This window comes from Benincasa hispida, chromosome 7 (assembly GCF_009727055.1).
Source record: "Benincasa hispida cultivar B227 chromosome 7, ASM972705v1, whole genome shotgun sequence".
In the NCBI taxonomy this organism is placed as follows: domain Eukaryota; kingdom Viridiplantae; phylum Streptophyta; class Magnoliopsida; order Cucurbitales; family Cucurbitaceae; genus Benincasa; species Benincasa hispida.
In genome coordinates, this window is record NC_052355.1 from 35,008,220 (window position 1) to 35,024,650 (window position 16,431).

General features: G+C 36.8%; 1 protein-coding gene across 1 annotated transcript; it reads right to left on the minus strand.

Annotated features, from left to right (window-relative positions):
- Positions 1-8,021: 8,021 nt before the first annotated feature.
- LOC120081554 (E3 ubiquitin ligase BIG BROTHER-related) lies at positions 8,022-15,772 on the minus strand. The gene is made up of 7 exons (XM_039036540.1): positions 15,293-15,772; positions 14,096-14,435; positions 13,954-13,994; positions 8,907-8,948; positions 8,716-8,837; positions 8,524-8,632; positions 8,022-8,424 (listed from the first exon to the last, which is right to left on the minus strand). The coding sequence occupies exons 1-7, from the start codon at positions 15,563-15,565 to the stop codon at positions 8,374-8,376; spliced, it is 978 nt and encodes a 325-aa protein (XP_038892468.1). The 5' UTR covers positions 15,566-15,772; the 3' UTR covers positions 8,022-8,373.
- Between the last annotated feature and the right edge of the window lie 659 nt (positions 15,773-16,431).

A 16,431-nucleotide genomic window follows, 5' to 3' on the forward strand; every position in this document is an offset into this window, starting at 1 on the left:
ATATTCTTAACGGCAGTCCAATGATCATATCCAGGATTGGACTAATACCTACTGACTATCCCTACTGCGTAGCATATGTCAGGTCTAGTACATAACATTGCATACATCAGGCTCCCTACTGCGGAAGCATAGGGAATGCGTCTCATATCTTTAACCTCTTAAGGTGTCTTAGGACATTGATCCTTTAACAAACGAATTCCATATCCATAAGGTAACAGACCTCTTTTGGAATTCTGCATCTTATACCTAGACAACATTTTGTCTATATAAGTTGCTTGAGACATGGCTAGTGTTCTGTTCTTGCGGTTTTGAATAATCTGAATCCCAAAAACATACTGCACATTTTCTAAATCTTTCATTTGGAACTGCGTTTCTAGCCATTTCTTGATGTTAGTTAGGTAACCTACTTCATTCCTAATGAGTAAAATATCGTCAACATATAAAACTAAGAACGCTATAGTAGAATTGACGATCTTCTTATAAACACAAGGCTCGTCAACATTCTGTACAAAGCCATAAGATTTGATCGCATTATCAAATCTTATATTCCAAGATATAGAAGCTTGTTTCAACCCATAAATGGATTTTTGAAGTTTACAATTTGTTCTTGATCCTGTGCAATAAACCCTTCTGGTTGAGCCATATAGATATTCTCCTCAAGATCGCCATTTAAAAAGGCTGTCTTGACATCCATCTGCCAAATTTCATAGTCATAAAAGGTGGCAATGGATAAGAGTATTCTAATCGACTTAAGCATGGCAACAGGAGAGAAAGTTTCTTCATAGTCCACTCCCTCTTTCTAGGTATAACCCTTTGCCACAAGTCGAGCCTTAAAAGTTTGTACTTTACCGGCTTAGTCTCATTTTCTCTTGTAGATCCACTTATAACCAATTGGTTTTACATCGTTTGGTTGATCTACAAGTTTCCAGACAGAATTGAAGTACATAGACTCTATTTCGAGGTCCATGGCTTTGACCCACTGATCACGGTCCACATCTTTCATCGCCTGTTTATAGGTCGATGGATTCTCTATGTCGTCATCAGGTATGACGACTTGTGTTTCTGTTAAACCCAAGTAACGGTCAGGCTGATGAACAACCCTCCCACTACGTCGAGGCATTCTCAACTTTTGAGAATGATGTGATTGACCAGATGTACTAGTTTTATCTACTACTTTAGTAGAAAACCTAGTTTTATCTGTAGCGTCTTTGAAAATTTCATTCATTACTAGTCTACTGCGAGGTTTATGACTTCTTATATGGTCTTCATCTAAGAATGTGGCATTTGTCGATACAAATACCTTATTCTCTTGAGGATCGTAAAATAGACCACCTTTTGTTTTTTTTGAATAACCTACAAATAAGCTTAGTTTTGAACAACGTTCCAATTTTTTTAGGATTTTGAACTAACACGTGTGCCGAGCATCCCCAAATCCTAAAGTGACGTAAAGTGCCTTTACACCCTTTCCATAGCTCGTAAGGTGTTTCTGAAACACTTTTAGAGGGAACGTTATTCAAAATATAGACAGCAGTCTCTAATGCATGTCCCCAAAAGGAATCAGGTAACTCAGCAAAGCTCATTATTGAGCGAACCATGTCCAACAAGGTTCTGTTTCTTCTTTCAGATACACCGTTCTGCTGAGCATATTAGGTGTAGAGAGTTGTGACTTGATTCTGTGTTCTATCATATAGTCCTGAAATCTTAAGTCCATGTACTCACCACCTCGATCTGATCGTAGTGTCAATTGTTCTACCTAACTGGTTCTCAACCTCAGCCTTATATTCTTTGAACTTTTCAAAAGAATCAGACTTGTGATTCATTAGGTAAATATGACCATACCTAGAATAATCATCAATAAAACTGATGAAATATTCATACCCATCTCGAGCTTTGACATTCATCGGTCCACAGAGGTCCGAATGTACGAGCTCTAACGATATTGTGCCTCTGAGCCCTAAAAGATCTCTTAGTCATTTTTCCCTCAAGACAAGACTTACATGGAGGTAAAGAATTGTCTTTTAACTGATTTAGGAGTCCATTCTTAACCAATCTCTCAATCCTTTTGAGATTTATGTGGGCAAGTCTTAGGTGCCATAGATAGGCGTTAGAAGAAACTTTTTGTCTTTTATTCTGAGTTTCGACTGTTCTAAACATCTCAGTATTTAAGAAAAATTTTGCTTTAGTTGGTCTTAACTTATATAAGTTGTTTTCAAGTATAGCAGAACAAATTTGAATACCTTTTCTGAAAATGAACGCTTCATTAACTTCAAAAGATATTTTATACATTTGTTCCAATATACATGTGATAGATATTAAATTCCATCTCATTTTAGGAGCATACAAAATATCTTTAAGTATGATATATCTATCGTTGAAAAACAACTTCAAGTCTCCCATTGTTTCGGCCAAGACGACCTCTCCTGTTCCAACCTTGAGGGTGATCTCGCCTTCTTCAAGCTTTTTCCAGGAACTAGTTTTCTGAAAAGAGAAGCAAATATGTTTAGTGGCTCCTGAATCCAATATCCAGGTTGAGGTATCATACTCCACTAAACATGTTTTAGTAACTAGTAAATCATATTTACCTTGTGCTTCTTTCGAGGTAGGGGCCTGAAGACATTCCTCAATTAAGACAAATCTCAAGTCATTTATTACTAGTGTTGAATTCAGATTTGTTTTCCATGTTGAGTAGTTGTCGTCGTTAAGTTTTTCAGAAGCTAATAGTTGATCTAAAGAGCTAGTCATGCTGAAAAGAAAAACATATCCTTTTTAGCAAAAAAACATTAATCATTTAAATTCAATCAAGTTTAGCAAAAAATCTAATAATGTACCCTTCATAATTATATTTTGCAACGATATTTCAATGGTTTAGAATAACCTTTACCGAGGGGTGATCGACCATTCCTTCGTTGAACCAAGACTATCTCGACTAGATACTATCACCAGAATAACTCTTATTCCTATAGTAACTCAGTTATCGCTACTTTGGTCAAGAATTTACTAACACTTAGTAATTCTCGTAAGTGTGACCCTCCATTTTCAGACCACAAAGATCGGAATCATTATGCTCTTGAAGTTAGAAAGACAAGAATGAAAATGGACCTGAGAGACCCTATCTATTTCTAGAGTTTGCGAAGTTTCAAATCCTATAATACAGCCCTCCGATTGGTAAGGTCGCTCCAGGGCAGACATGCAGGCGCATTATAGGAATCTCACGATGCGACCTAATGGAAGAGACCGTAGGATGTGTTGACACACTTCCTTCTCCCACTTACTATGAATAACTTCCCCTATTCACCTTGGTATTGACTCATGCAAACACTCTCCGAATGGAGTCCACTCCCAGCGGCTCAAACCAAGCATGATCTTCACAGTGTGAACTCTTATGGGGGACGCTAGAGCTAAAATTACATTTACTCTCTCCACTGAAGTGTTCATATGACAGTTGGATTATAAATAACTTAGCGATACATTGACTATTTTATAATATCTCTATAGTCTAGGTGATTCATTTCCGAGTATACTTTTAATACTGGATTTTAACCCTACGTGTCTAGGTGATGTAAACAAATTTTATTACCTCAACGCGCTCACGACATGCTCATAAAACCGATTTAACCTAACGTCAGACACCGGCATCGATCTCCAGGTATAGGTGTTTCGTGAACCGTCAAACTTAAAACCTTCAAACCATTACTCATCTTATACGACTTTTGTCCAAGACATTGCGGATGGTTTTTGCTTGTAACTTCGGTTTTACAAGATATCGACCTATTATCATGAAAAATGGGATGTTCGTGTTAACATAAACTGAGCATGACATCTAATCTTTGTTTAGATTTTAAGAAGTCTAGAGTTATTTTATAACAACTTATACCTAGAGCATTCATCTATAACAAGCTTTCCTCAATCAAACATGCTTTTAATATAACCAACTTATATAAATACTAGCATCGCATAGTAATATTTTATAACTACATTATAAGATATAACAATGCATGTCAAGTCAATGCTTTTCTTAAATGGTGGGTGATAAACTATATTGCATACTATATGCACACATAATCAACAACATTATACAATCAAGCATGCATATAGGTAAACAACACTATAGTGACCCATTTTGGTGCATTAAAAACAACAAATAACTAAATTATTAAATAAACAGAACACAGCTTTCCTGAGAACTTGGCTTCAACATCATTGAGCCATCTGACCTAGCTCAAGAACCACATCGAACAACAGCCCAAAAACACCAAAAAAACCAAGTTGATACCAATCAACTGGCTCAACCAGGTCAACAGACCGATTCCAAGATAGTCTGGACCGGGCTTGACATGCCATTGGCGTAGTCCAACGGAGCACGGGGCGGGTCAGATTGACAGAATGCGTGTGGGAGTGAGCGCCAGGGTCATGCGAGCAAGCGACAGCGCGAGACAGCTTCGAACCGGAATAGGACGAAAATCGCGGGCACGAGCAGGCGGGCATCGAAACCGGGTCGGGTCGTGGAATGGGCCGGATACTCTGCCAACAGCTGGCGCGTGCAGGGGCTTCTCCGAACTGGGTCGGATCTCGGGCTGCGGTCGGGTCTGGAGCTTGCCTCGAGTCTGTGGCCAAATTCGGTTCTGTGAGCCATTTTTCTCTAATTTTGCTGCTATCTTCTCTCCCGGATTCAAGCAATTAGAGTCTAATTTCAACTCTAATGACTCCAACAAGTTTACAGACCCTTTTTCACACATTGATGCTCATAAATATGTGAGCAATTACAAATTTTCACAATAAATTTAAAGAAAAACAATGCCAAAATCATAATAAATCCACTTTAGTCCATATTTCATTCAAACTCTTGAAATAGCGGAAGCTAACTTGAGGGAGGCTCAGGGCAAGAGACAAACAATCGAGGCAAATTTAGCTCTCAGACGAACAATGATCGGTTTTTTAGCAAGGTACAGAATGTCTTGTCAAATATTGTTGAATAGAAAGGAAAAAAACACCCACCAAAAGAAATTGAGCGTAATTAAAGCATGCTCTGATACCACATGATGGAACACGAGACTACGCAACGGAATAAGGACCTAATTATACTCTAACTGCTTTTAATCAAAAGGAATTTAGCATGCAAAATGAAGGAAAAACAATAAATTAACTTACCTTTGAAGCTCAAGAAAACCACTTTTCCTCGCTGAATCTCGACCCAAACTCTTCCAGACCACCACTAAAGTTGACCTACTATCCTCTGGACTCAGAACCGGGTTGTGGGGATGAAGAAAACCAAGAGAGAAGGAGATAAAAAAAATAAGAATGAATTTGGGTTTGGGTTTTTAATTTTTCAGCCCAATTATGAAAAAAAAATTAGCAAAATGTCAAAAAAAAATTCATCCAAATTGAAAGGTCAATTTATAGAAAAAAACCATGCAATAATTGCATGAAATAAATTCATAAAAACCCAACACCTAGAATCCATTATCTAAGTGGGCTTAATGTCTCCACTATAAGCCAGACCTACCAACTATTTTGTTAGTGGAATTATACCAACAAGTTTGAGATTTTCCACTAACTTTAGTCAAGGGCAAAATAGCTTCATTTTGTCAAAGTCAACTTTGACCAAAAAAGTCAACATTTGACTTTTTATGATTTTTTTCCGTGTTGACTAATTTTGACCTCCCGAGATGAATCCGCATTCATTTCTCGAAATTCAAATCACATTTGAATAATAAGGTCGGTCAAAGTTTGACTTTTCAAAGTCAAAAAGTCAACTCTTTGACTTTTTACATTCTTTGATCATTTCCATTATTTCCGAGCTTCCGAATATGAACTTATTCATATTTTTTATATTTAAATCACATTTAAATATTAAAGCTGTATCTCTAACTGAAAACCGACTACTATATCTATATATACTTGTCGATTTCTCCTCTTCACCTAATTCAAACAATTTGAATCATTCGATCATACTGTTCTAAGTTTATTTCCATATGAGCTAGTAGGGGAACCTAATGGACCTATAGATCATGGGCTCTCCAACGATCTGAAATTATGCATAGCTAAACTCTTTAGACGGAGCTAATCAACATGTCATTCCACTATAGTCCTGTAGTTGCACTCCCCTCACTATAGATATATTTGTGTCCATTTGATATAACCATGATTAGTAAGCTAATCCTTCACAGGTTGTTCGTAATCTCAGCTGGATCATAAAAACCGTTTTATCCATGAGACTACATCTTATTCCTTAAGTTCCACTAATCCTCTAATGAACAATTGGTTTAAGGTCCAACCTATAAATCGAACCCCTCTCAGGCCAAGAAGAAAGTGGGACCCCTTGTTCAAGACCTGGATTCAGTACTAAAGGGAACAATCTATCTACTATTCCTATAATGGGTAGAGTGAATTCCATCTTGCACCCTATGTTCCCAGCTATCCATTTGATCTTACCCCTGAAATGGGAGGCTTATTGGGCCAGCGATGATGTGCTGCCCTTATCTATGCAAATCTAAGGATAATTCTGAGTGAACAGGAGTTCATAGTTAGCTCAGGATTAAGATTAAGTTACCTAGGTCATCAATTAACGAAATAGTCAGTTTTATACATAAAACGACATTTAGAACGTAAAAAGTGACTATTTCATGGTTCAGTCTTATGCAAACTCATTGCATAGGATGCCCCCACTCACATATCTCTATATGAACGATTCAGGATCACATCGTTTGTACTAACTACAAAGTGAGCCTCATCCATAGTGTCCCCAAAATAAGGCGGCCAACCTTATTCATATACTATAGACCATTTTGACTATATATTTGAACTTGATCCACATTTATGTCACTACATAAAGTTCAAACTACATTAAATAGCCTCAGGACCTTAGTTTATTGGATTCAAGATTATAATTTCAATAACAACTTTATCGAAAAACAAAACAGAATATGTTTATTAATTTACAAACTACGAGATTTATGATATAAAATCCAACATTTATTTATTCAATAATTTGTTTACAATATACAGAATATGAAATTTAAGACATAAATCCCAATAATACTTTGATTAGGACAACCTGTATTGCATACAGTATAGCTCATAGATGGTTAATCTATTTTGTAATATTTAAGAGTCTAATAACAACAAATTTTCAAAAATTAATTATTGCATCTTTAATTTCCTGTTTTTGAAATTTCTATTGATTTCTTCCCAATTTCTAATTGTAGTTTTCACATTTTATTAGAGAAACACTTATATCATTAATTGAAATCTAAAATCAAAAAGTAACTTTTTGAAAATTATTTTTTTATTTTTTTTTATTTTTAAAAATTGACTTGATTTTTTAAATCATTAGTTACCCAACCAATTGTAGAAAGTCAAATTGAAAGGTTTTTTTTATTTTTTTCAGGATAGTCAAATTGAAAGTTGAAATGTATATTTATGACAACCAAAAGTTTAAAATGCCAACATAGATATCAAAATTTTGATCTTAATTTTGTAAAAATATCAATAGAAATACCGTTAAAATATTGATGTTAATGGATATTCGTAAAAAAATTAAATTTTAAAAAAAAACCAACAAAAGTTTATTTATTTGAATATGCAAAAAGTTAAAACTAATAAATAAAAAATTACATTTTTTTAATAATTCACAACATTTTGTTTGTTGATTTTTTTTGCCACAGATTTTTTATGTTGTAAAAAAAATATCAATTAATCTTTTGTGTCGACGTTGAATTCATACACATAAAAATATCAACAAAACATCAACATGTCGACAAAAATTTAATACCCCAATAACCCTGTAACTCTGAGGCATGCATACAATCTTCAAAATCTATATTCTATGTCATTAAAGTAATAAAATATTAAGACATGGGTAAAACTTAAATTAAAAATATCAAAATTAGCATAATTCAATTGACATAGTGTTTGTACTATCATCCTTAAAATCTGTGATTCAATACTTCTGGTCAAGAATAAAAATGGAGACATGACCATATGATATAACAAGTGAAAATCCACACCGTAGGAACCTCAAGAACAAAAAGATGAACGTAGGATTCATAACTCATGGCTCTTCCCCTGAGCAAATTTTGTGTTTACACACTGAAGAGACAAGGCAAGATTTGGGATATATTAAGGAGAAATTTAAAAGAGAAAAAAAAAGTTTTAAAAAAATTAGATTCATGTATGATGAACAAGGCAAACTAATTTCCTAGGCTTGGATTACAGAATGAAACCAGAGATTGTACGACCCACCATAGACATTTTCCATAGATATTCAGCTGAAATGGGTGTTGCCAAAATGATGAAAACAGAAATTAAGATCCTTCGTGATTTAACTTATATGTAAAATGTTTCATTTAGTACATTCAATACCACATGCTACAACTAACTGCTTCCGGTAGCCGTGGAGACTTCAGCACTGCAAACAGGGCAGACCTGCATACAGCAAGCTTTAGTTATCTCGGGTTCGGTATCATCATACATATGTACATTATTATTGCTTAATAGGTCAGTGAATGTAAATGGGCATTTTACCTTGTTTATTTTTAGCCAATTATTTATGCAGTCAGAATGGTAGGAGTGTTTGCAAGAGAGAACGGTCAAGGTTTCACCATCCTCGAAATCCAATCGACAAATGACGCACCTGAAAAGATGAGCGCCAAAACCAAAAGCTAAGTAAGAAAAGATAAAAATGCCAAAAAAAACTCCTTGCTCGAGATGACTCACGAATCGTTGCTTCCAGTCTGGCCACTCCCTGCCTTGAAGTTTATGGAGGGTAGAGAAGCAATTGTATCAGCAGATAGCCCTCTACTTTCAGTTCCTACCACTTCACCCAATGCAAGCAACTCCTGAAATATTAATAACCTCTCAGGAATCAACAATAAGAAAGCATCAGCACTCCAGCAAGCCAAACTCACCTCGTATGACAGTTCATCTGGGTCAACGTCCTCCCACGTATCCTGCAAACCACGCGTGATGAGTATTTTGATCGAAGGATAAATTGGATGTCATCTGATATTCAGATTATAGCTACTTTCTGAGCTAGGATTGAAAACTTATTTCTATCCTAACTAGTTCAAAAGGCTAAATTTTTTTATTATTTTTTTTTTAAAAAAAAAAAAAAAAAATGAAAGAAAGAAAGAAAGAAAGATTCAGAACTATGGGCAGAAGAATATAAATATGATTTAAAGGTTTGGAGAAACACTAGATCTGGAAAAAAGAGGGTAAGCTCTTTGAAGAGTAAGTCCAATGAATTAGATACTTTAAATCGAGATCAAACCACAGTAATCATGAGGCCTGGTCACCAAGATCGATATTCTTTGCACTAGGCATGAGCGAAGAACTCCTCGTTGTGAACTTAACCTGTTCTACGCAAACAGAGCTCTTTTGAAGGATAATGAAAAGCAACTGGGAAGACTTGTTTGTATTCATCAAAACAGTGGGGGGCAGTCCAATACCAACAGCGGAAATTTGAACAGTGACACTGACTCACTGTTACATAGGAACAAATAGCCTTGCTCTCTCTTATTAAACATGAATTAAAGTGTGGAAGGTCCAGTTGGTAGGCGGGAATATGGAGGCTTCTAGATTCAATGGTAAGGTTTGTGGATTAAACTCAGAAAATCCGAAGCATTCATAGATTCTTGCTCATTCTAACATCTAGCTTTTAATGTGGTTGAGACATAAAAGTATATACTGTTCCAATTACGGAAAATAAAACAAGAGGGAAAAGTGATCCAAAGAGAAGCCTTTGGAGAATGTAAACTATTCTATTTAGAAGATAAGACAAAGGAGGAGGTACAGAAGAGAGAACTGGAGTCCTCTCTCTTACCTTGGTAGAGATATTTTTTACAAGAAAAAAAGGCCTTTCATAATCTATTTCCTGCTTTAGGGTTATGGGAGTGAGTGACTTCAACTTCACTGAACAAATGGTCATTTGAGGATCCTTATGCGACCTAGAACAAGAAGAAAATGCCAATGCCTTAATTCACTAATGCAGATCTTCTCTTAGTTGACGGAGCCATTTGAAAAGATATTTAGTCAGTATAACTAAAAACGTTGCAGTTTCAAATTCTGGAGTTGCCCTGCAACTGAGTCACCTTCAATCACTATCCTACTAAAATCACCCTCAAACATGTCATCACATCACATTCAAGTTGAAAGCTACAAAGAAAATTGCTAAGAGAAGTCGGAATGATAGACTTTTAACAACATCCACTAAAAGCAAGATCCAAGGGAGAAGATCTCTTTGTTGGATAAAACAGAGGAGGCAGGCTTGAACAATAGCAGATTGAACAGACGGAAAACTCTAAAAAAACATAGCCTATGGGTGTGGCAGATAAGGAGCTTTTTTTCCCTCTGAGACAGATGTAAACAGTAATGGCTCAGAGAAGGGGATGACAAGACGAGTTTTATCATAAATTCATGGTATTGGTAGGTGGAAAGAGAAGACACCTTATCAGTTATCATTAAGAGGCAATTATATTACAAGAATCTCAGATATGCATTCAACTTCTCGACTGGGAAATTCATCCCCTTCTCCGGCCTTTTCAGGCAACTGGAGCAAAAGATAGAATAAGGGTTTTGCAGCCACCTCTGGGAATCTGAGCGTGTAAAATTCTCAGTTAGGGATATTAGTGTAGTATTGGTAAGGGCACAAGGGTAATTAGTTAGGGAGTTAGAGCATTTGATTATAAAAAGAGGGGAGGAGATTGAAGAAGGGGAGGGAATTGTTGAGTGATTTAGGGTTTGGGTTAGCATACTCAAGAGAGGCAGTTCCAATCGTCTTATACTTGGTCTATCCTGTAGTTCTCAATCCTTTATATTTCAATATATTTCCGTTCTAGATTCCTATTAGGTGGTACTCTAACGCAGATGTGTGCAAGGTTGCTTGGGAAGCAGTACATAATTTAATTTGTGAAGGAATACAAATATTGAAAACCAAAGCAGTATTTAAATTAATCGTATCTAGGAAAAACACGGTTTCCAAAGGGAGTTTAAAGGACGTGTTGTGTAATTTATTTATGAGATTCTTAATAAAAACTAGATTAATAGTAGCACTCACTGAACTCGACATAAAAACTGAAACAAAAAATATGAAAATTGACAAAAATAACGAGCCTCCAGGGAATTTTACTCTCTTGAAGAAAGTTTTGTGGGTCTATCCAAACAAGATGGGGATGGAGTGTATAGCAGCTATAAAGGAAGGGCATGTGGATCTATTCCTCTGTAAATATTGTTAGTAACAGTACGTAAATTGTAGTGATAGGGCACATGGGAGTGTAATGTAAGGGAGGGCGGTAGTTAGTTGTTGAGTAGACAAGAACTTGGGTTGATCTTCATTTAGGAGGCAACTCGATGAACGGTGGTTTTTTAACTCTTCTTTGTAAATTCAATACTACTATTAAATTCACTTCTTTAACTCTATCAGACTTCAATATTAGGTTAGCACATGAAGAACATCACTTGATCTGAAAAGGGTAGCGGTCTGAGTCTGACCAATGGGCGCAAAAAATTGATGTTGAATTCAAGAATTATGATGATTACTTTTTTAAAAAAACTGAAGAGTTTTGTCAAGAGGTCTCAAGGGGAAGATTCTTGGGCTGCCATTGCAACATTCAGAAAAGGATTTTTTTTTTTTTTTTGGTTGAATCAAGTGCTATCATTAAGAAAAAAAGTGAAAGAATACAAGGGCCACAAAAAAAAAAATCCCGCAAAGCCCCTTTAAAGAAAGGGCTTCCAACTAAGTAAGATGCTACCTCGTGGATAATTACAAAAGGTCTTCGAACCAAAACCCAAAGAGAAACATGAAACCTCACCAAGGACCACACATCACCATGACCCCTCTCCACACCTCTAAAAACTCTGTTATTCTCCCCACCTAAATGTCCCACAAAATAGCACGCACCTCAGCTAACCATAAAACCAACCTTTCTCCTTCAATGGTAGATGGAGAAGGAACTCCTCGATTGACTCCTAAACATCTCTTTGGCGAGCTAACTCAAAGCCAAACTCTTGGAAGAAATAGTCCCACACGCATCTCGCAAATTGACACCTCCAAAGAATGTGATCCAGGTCTTCCTCCGCCTTCCGACGAAGAATATAACAAAAAAGCACCATAAGCGAAGACTTCCTCCTCAAAAGCCTATCAGTAGTGTTCACACGACTAAGCAACTTTCCATGTAAAGAACTTAACATTCTTAGAGATCTTAATCCTCCGAAGTCCATCAAAGACCGACTCTCTACTAGGAGAGGGATCCAACAACAATCGAAAAAGGGTTTACAAGAAAAACCCTCAAAAGGATTAGGACTCCAAATGCGAACATCCCTCCTTCCCAACCTAAAATTGAACTCATCAAGCAAGACCAACAAAGAGGCAACCTCCGTTATTTCCCTATTGGACAAAGGACGACGAAAACCAAAGAAGAAAGACATTGAGCTCCCTGTCCAAACCAAGAAATCAGAAACAGGACGATTTTTGTAGGAAGGGAGAAAGAAGCTCTTCTTCATGAAGCTAGCCTTTTCCTAATCTTTTCAAGTGGAGAATCCCAAAAAGAAATAGTCCTCAGATTCCCCCAAAATGGGAGACCAATGCTATGGTCAACGCTAGTACAAACGAAATTTAGAAAGATATGGTCAATGCTAGTAAAGACGAACTTTCATCTTCCTCATCCTCAAGAAGACTGACTGTCAAGCTGTTATCGACTTCCAATGCTGGCTGGACTAAAGTGTAGGTTTCAACAAGACCGTGGCAGAAGCTATCAAAGAGATTAGAAATGGTTCTCCCAGATACTACTTTGGCATGACAGGCAGCATTTGGTGATTATAGGACTACTTTTGAGTCGCATTCTCATTGGTGATGACAGTGCCTATTTCCATGGGATTTAAGGCACAAGCCATTCTTCCTAACATCCCAACAACGTAATTCCTCTTAACTTCTGAAGCTCTAGTTAATGTTGCTAAGGATACTCACATTTAAACATACATCGTCTTGGAAGGACTTTTGGATGGTGAAAGCCAGCCTGAGAAGCATGGAGACACAAGGACACTTTTTGAAGGTGTAACAATGGTTGACATAAACACACACAGCACCGCTTTGTCTTTTAGGAAAAGAGAAGTGACATCAATCACAAGAGGAGCAGAAAAGGAGGTTAGAAATTCATCAAGAAACCAAGGGAGCTACAAATAAAAAAACTTCCCAATTTGTGCTGATCAAAGAAGTAAAATCACAAAAATAGTTTGGACAAGGAACGCCAAAAAAAATTAAAATTTATATATCTGACGAGATCCCAAAAAATGTCCAAAAGAGAACACGTTTTGAAATTCCTATTATTCATCGAAATCCAAATTCTCAAAGGAGAAAAACCATGGTGACATTGAAAAATATACTCGAACTTGTGAGTATGAATGATAATGAAGTAAAGGAGCACCGGGATCTTACGGCCAAGGTAGAATGATGGATGAAACCAATTTTTCTACAATCAAGCACTTGAGAGTTGGGGCAGAGGCTAGTAAAAATTTGATGAAGGCCAACTTTAATTGTGAAAAAGGAAGAAATATAAAGAACCATACAAAAGGAGAGCCCAGCAAAAGAAGCCAAGCAAACAAAACTAACTATAACATTAAGCGAATAGAAAGTTATAGCCGCAAGCCTCCCTAGATTAATAAGTGAATTTTTAAGTTGTAGCTTCCAAGCTATCAAAGAGGGAAAAATTAAAACATTCTATTCCACGTAAGACTTTCCTCATTCTGCATCAATTCTATACAGATCAACGTTTAGCTACTTAACAGTTATAGGAAGGTTTTCCATATAAGATTTCTCTTATTCTGCATGAATTCCATATAGTGAGAATTTCAGGATCAATGTTGTCTATTAAAGTAATTCCAAGTGAATCAAAATGTATTTATTGTTAATAAAAAAATCCTAATGCAAAAGAGGTTAAAGTGGAAAATCAAAGAAAATACCTGGGAGTTTTCACCTTGATCATCTGTGTCATCTGCGTCATCTGCAACATGAGAACAAAATATTTTAGTCTTACATGATTTAGGGACCTCCACATAAGTAACAATGCATTAGAAGGGGAGCCACATGGCCAAGCATACTCACGATCTTGTAATCCAGCAAGGGCTAATAATCTGGCAGCCATTTCTCTGTCTTCAGCATCTTGTAGGGCTCTAGCATAAGCCTCGTCACTAGAAAAATTACCTGGATCAAGTTCAAAGTTGGGGTTGTTATGGTCTCCGCCATCTTCATGAGCATGCACATCAAACACGTCGTCGTCATCATTGACATCTGTTCCATCAAACTCATCATCATCCCCATCAGATTCTGTATGATCATGGGGATCACCAAAACCATCCTCATCGTCTAATACATAACTTCCAGCTTCCCAACTTCCAAAATCACTCCCCTCACTCGTCATTCTAAGCATCAGGTATGCCCTTTCCTGCTCATAATTTGTCATTGTCAATTGAAAACACGATGCTTAGAAAACCCTTTTTTCCCAAAATATAGAAGCTCCTATAACCAAAATCTAGACAACCATCCTAAGCAAGTAAGATGAGGACAGAATCTTACTTAAACTCCCCACCCATCACTCTTTCATTCTCTAAAAACACGATAAGACAAATGCAACATTTGAAAACAAAATTTCGACAGAACAACAATGTAGCACTGGAGTCAGTCAATCATCCATCTTAAATCCCCCTCCGTCCATAAGCTGGAAACTCATCAGTTCCAAATCAAGCTTCAAACACTTTGCATTAACTGATACACATATGCTCCCCAATAACAAAACAAAGTAATCAATCAATACCAATAGATGAAAGGAAAGAAACAAAAGCATGCCCATTAGTCATTATACAATTGGCTTTTCCTCTTGTGAACAACTTCCCCAAATCTTCCACTCTTCCGTACGCAACCCAGCAGAAATCTAACAAAGTCAAACGAAGTCGATGCTAGAAAAACCAGGGCAATCAAGGACAATAAAACACAATCAGATAATCAAGAAAGTAAAACTAAATCCAGAACCTAAACAACAAATAAACTCCCAGGATAGTTGTTTACTACTGAAATGAGAGAGCCACAAAGGAGAACATCAAGTCCACCACGCAATTAAAATTCTTAAAAGAACTCGCACCGAAACAAAATCAAGATAGGATTTCCATCAGAAAGCTCCAAAGGCAGCCGACAACAGACCGAATTGAACACAGAACAACACAAGAAACGAAAGCGGAAATTGAAAAGGAACAAGAAGAGATTAGAAACAGTAACATCAGAGAGAAAGAGAGAGAGAGAGATGACCTGTTCTTGAAGGGTACGAGCGAGGGCAAGGTCAGCATCGACCTGGGTGAGATTAGTGAAGGGAGTTCTGGAGGAGTGGCGAGAAGGGGTTTGAAGGGAGGTGGAGTCGGATCCAGTAGTGTCATTCTGGGGGTCTGAAACAGAGGGCGGGGATGGATTGGAATTGGGGTTTTGGTCATTATCGGAGGAGGCGGCGGTGGTAGTGGCGGTGGGGGTTGGCTTGACTCCATCAGAACCAAGTTTGGTGGCGGTAGTGGTGGCTTCGTTCTCCATAAAAGAAGGAGATTTGAGATTAAGAGAAAAGGGGGATTGGATTTGACAAATGGAAGAAGGGAATAAGAAAAGGACTGGGGAATTAGGGGAAGAAGAATGGAAGAAGATTTCAGAGAAGAAATTACGGTAAAGGAAAGATTCTGGGAAGACGACGATGATATATAATTTTGAGAGGCGAGACGCGAGACAGAACAAACAAACAGAGCCAACCTTTTTTTTTCTTTTTCTTTTTTTCTTTTTCCTTTTTTGATTTTAAAATAAACAAATTAAGAAAATGACATGAGGATTTTTTTTTTTTTTAAATNAAAAAGTTAAATTTTATTCTTAAACTTATCATGTTTTATTGTTTTCGACCTTATGCTTTAATTAGATTAGACTCAAGAATTAGTTAAATGATGCCATTTGTATATTTTATTTAATATTTGTTAATTTACTTACTAATTTGAATAATTAATAGAAATAATTATATAAGAATCTATGTAAAGCCCCCATAAATCCTCCTAAGAGAACCCTACACAAATTCGAACAATAAATAAAAATACCATATCATAACAACCTTGCTAACTATTTGGTGAGGATGCAAGGTAGCCTCATGGACACTATTATGGGCCAATTTTGGACCAAGAATCACGAGCTCGGAAAGACAAGTGAAAGGTAAAATCAAAACAATAAGAAGACAAAAGGAATGTAAGAAACGAGCTAGTGGGCCAAGGGAGGAAGAAACCAGAGAAATGAAAGGTGTTGGCCCAAAAGGCCCAACTTGTCCACCTCCGAGGTCGAGACGGGCCTTTTCCATCCCTGAAAGTTTGCTTCTTATAGGCCATGATCCAAGCCCCTTTGCATGGCCCAAATTTACATTCTCTAAT

Bases quoted from the DNA above. Each gene is read 5' to 3' on its own strand.
- LOC120081554 (XM_039036540.1), bottom strand. From the start codon at position 15,565: ATGGAGAACGAAGCCACCACTACCGCCACCAAACTTGGTTCTGATGGA. The intron at 14,436-15,292 runs GTCATCTCTCTC...AATTATGAGCAG, and splicing joins CTCGTACCCTTCAAGAACAG to GAAAGGGCATACCTGATGCT. The intron at 8,425-8,523 runs GTAAAATGCCCA...TGCTGTATGCAG, and splicing joins ATTGGCTAAAAATAAACAAG to GTCTGCCCTGTTTGCAGTGC.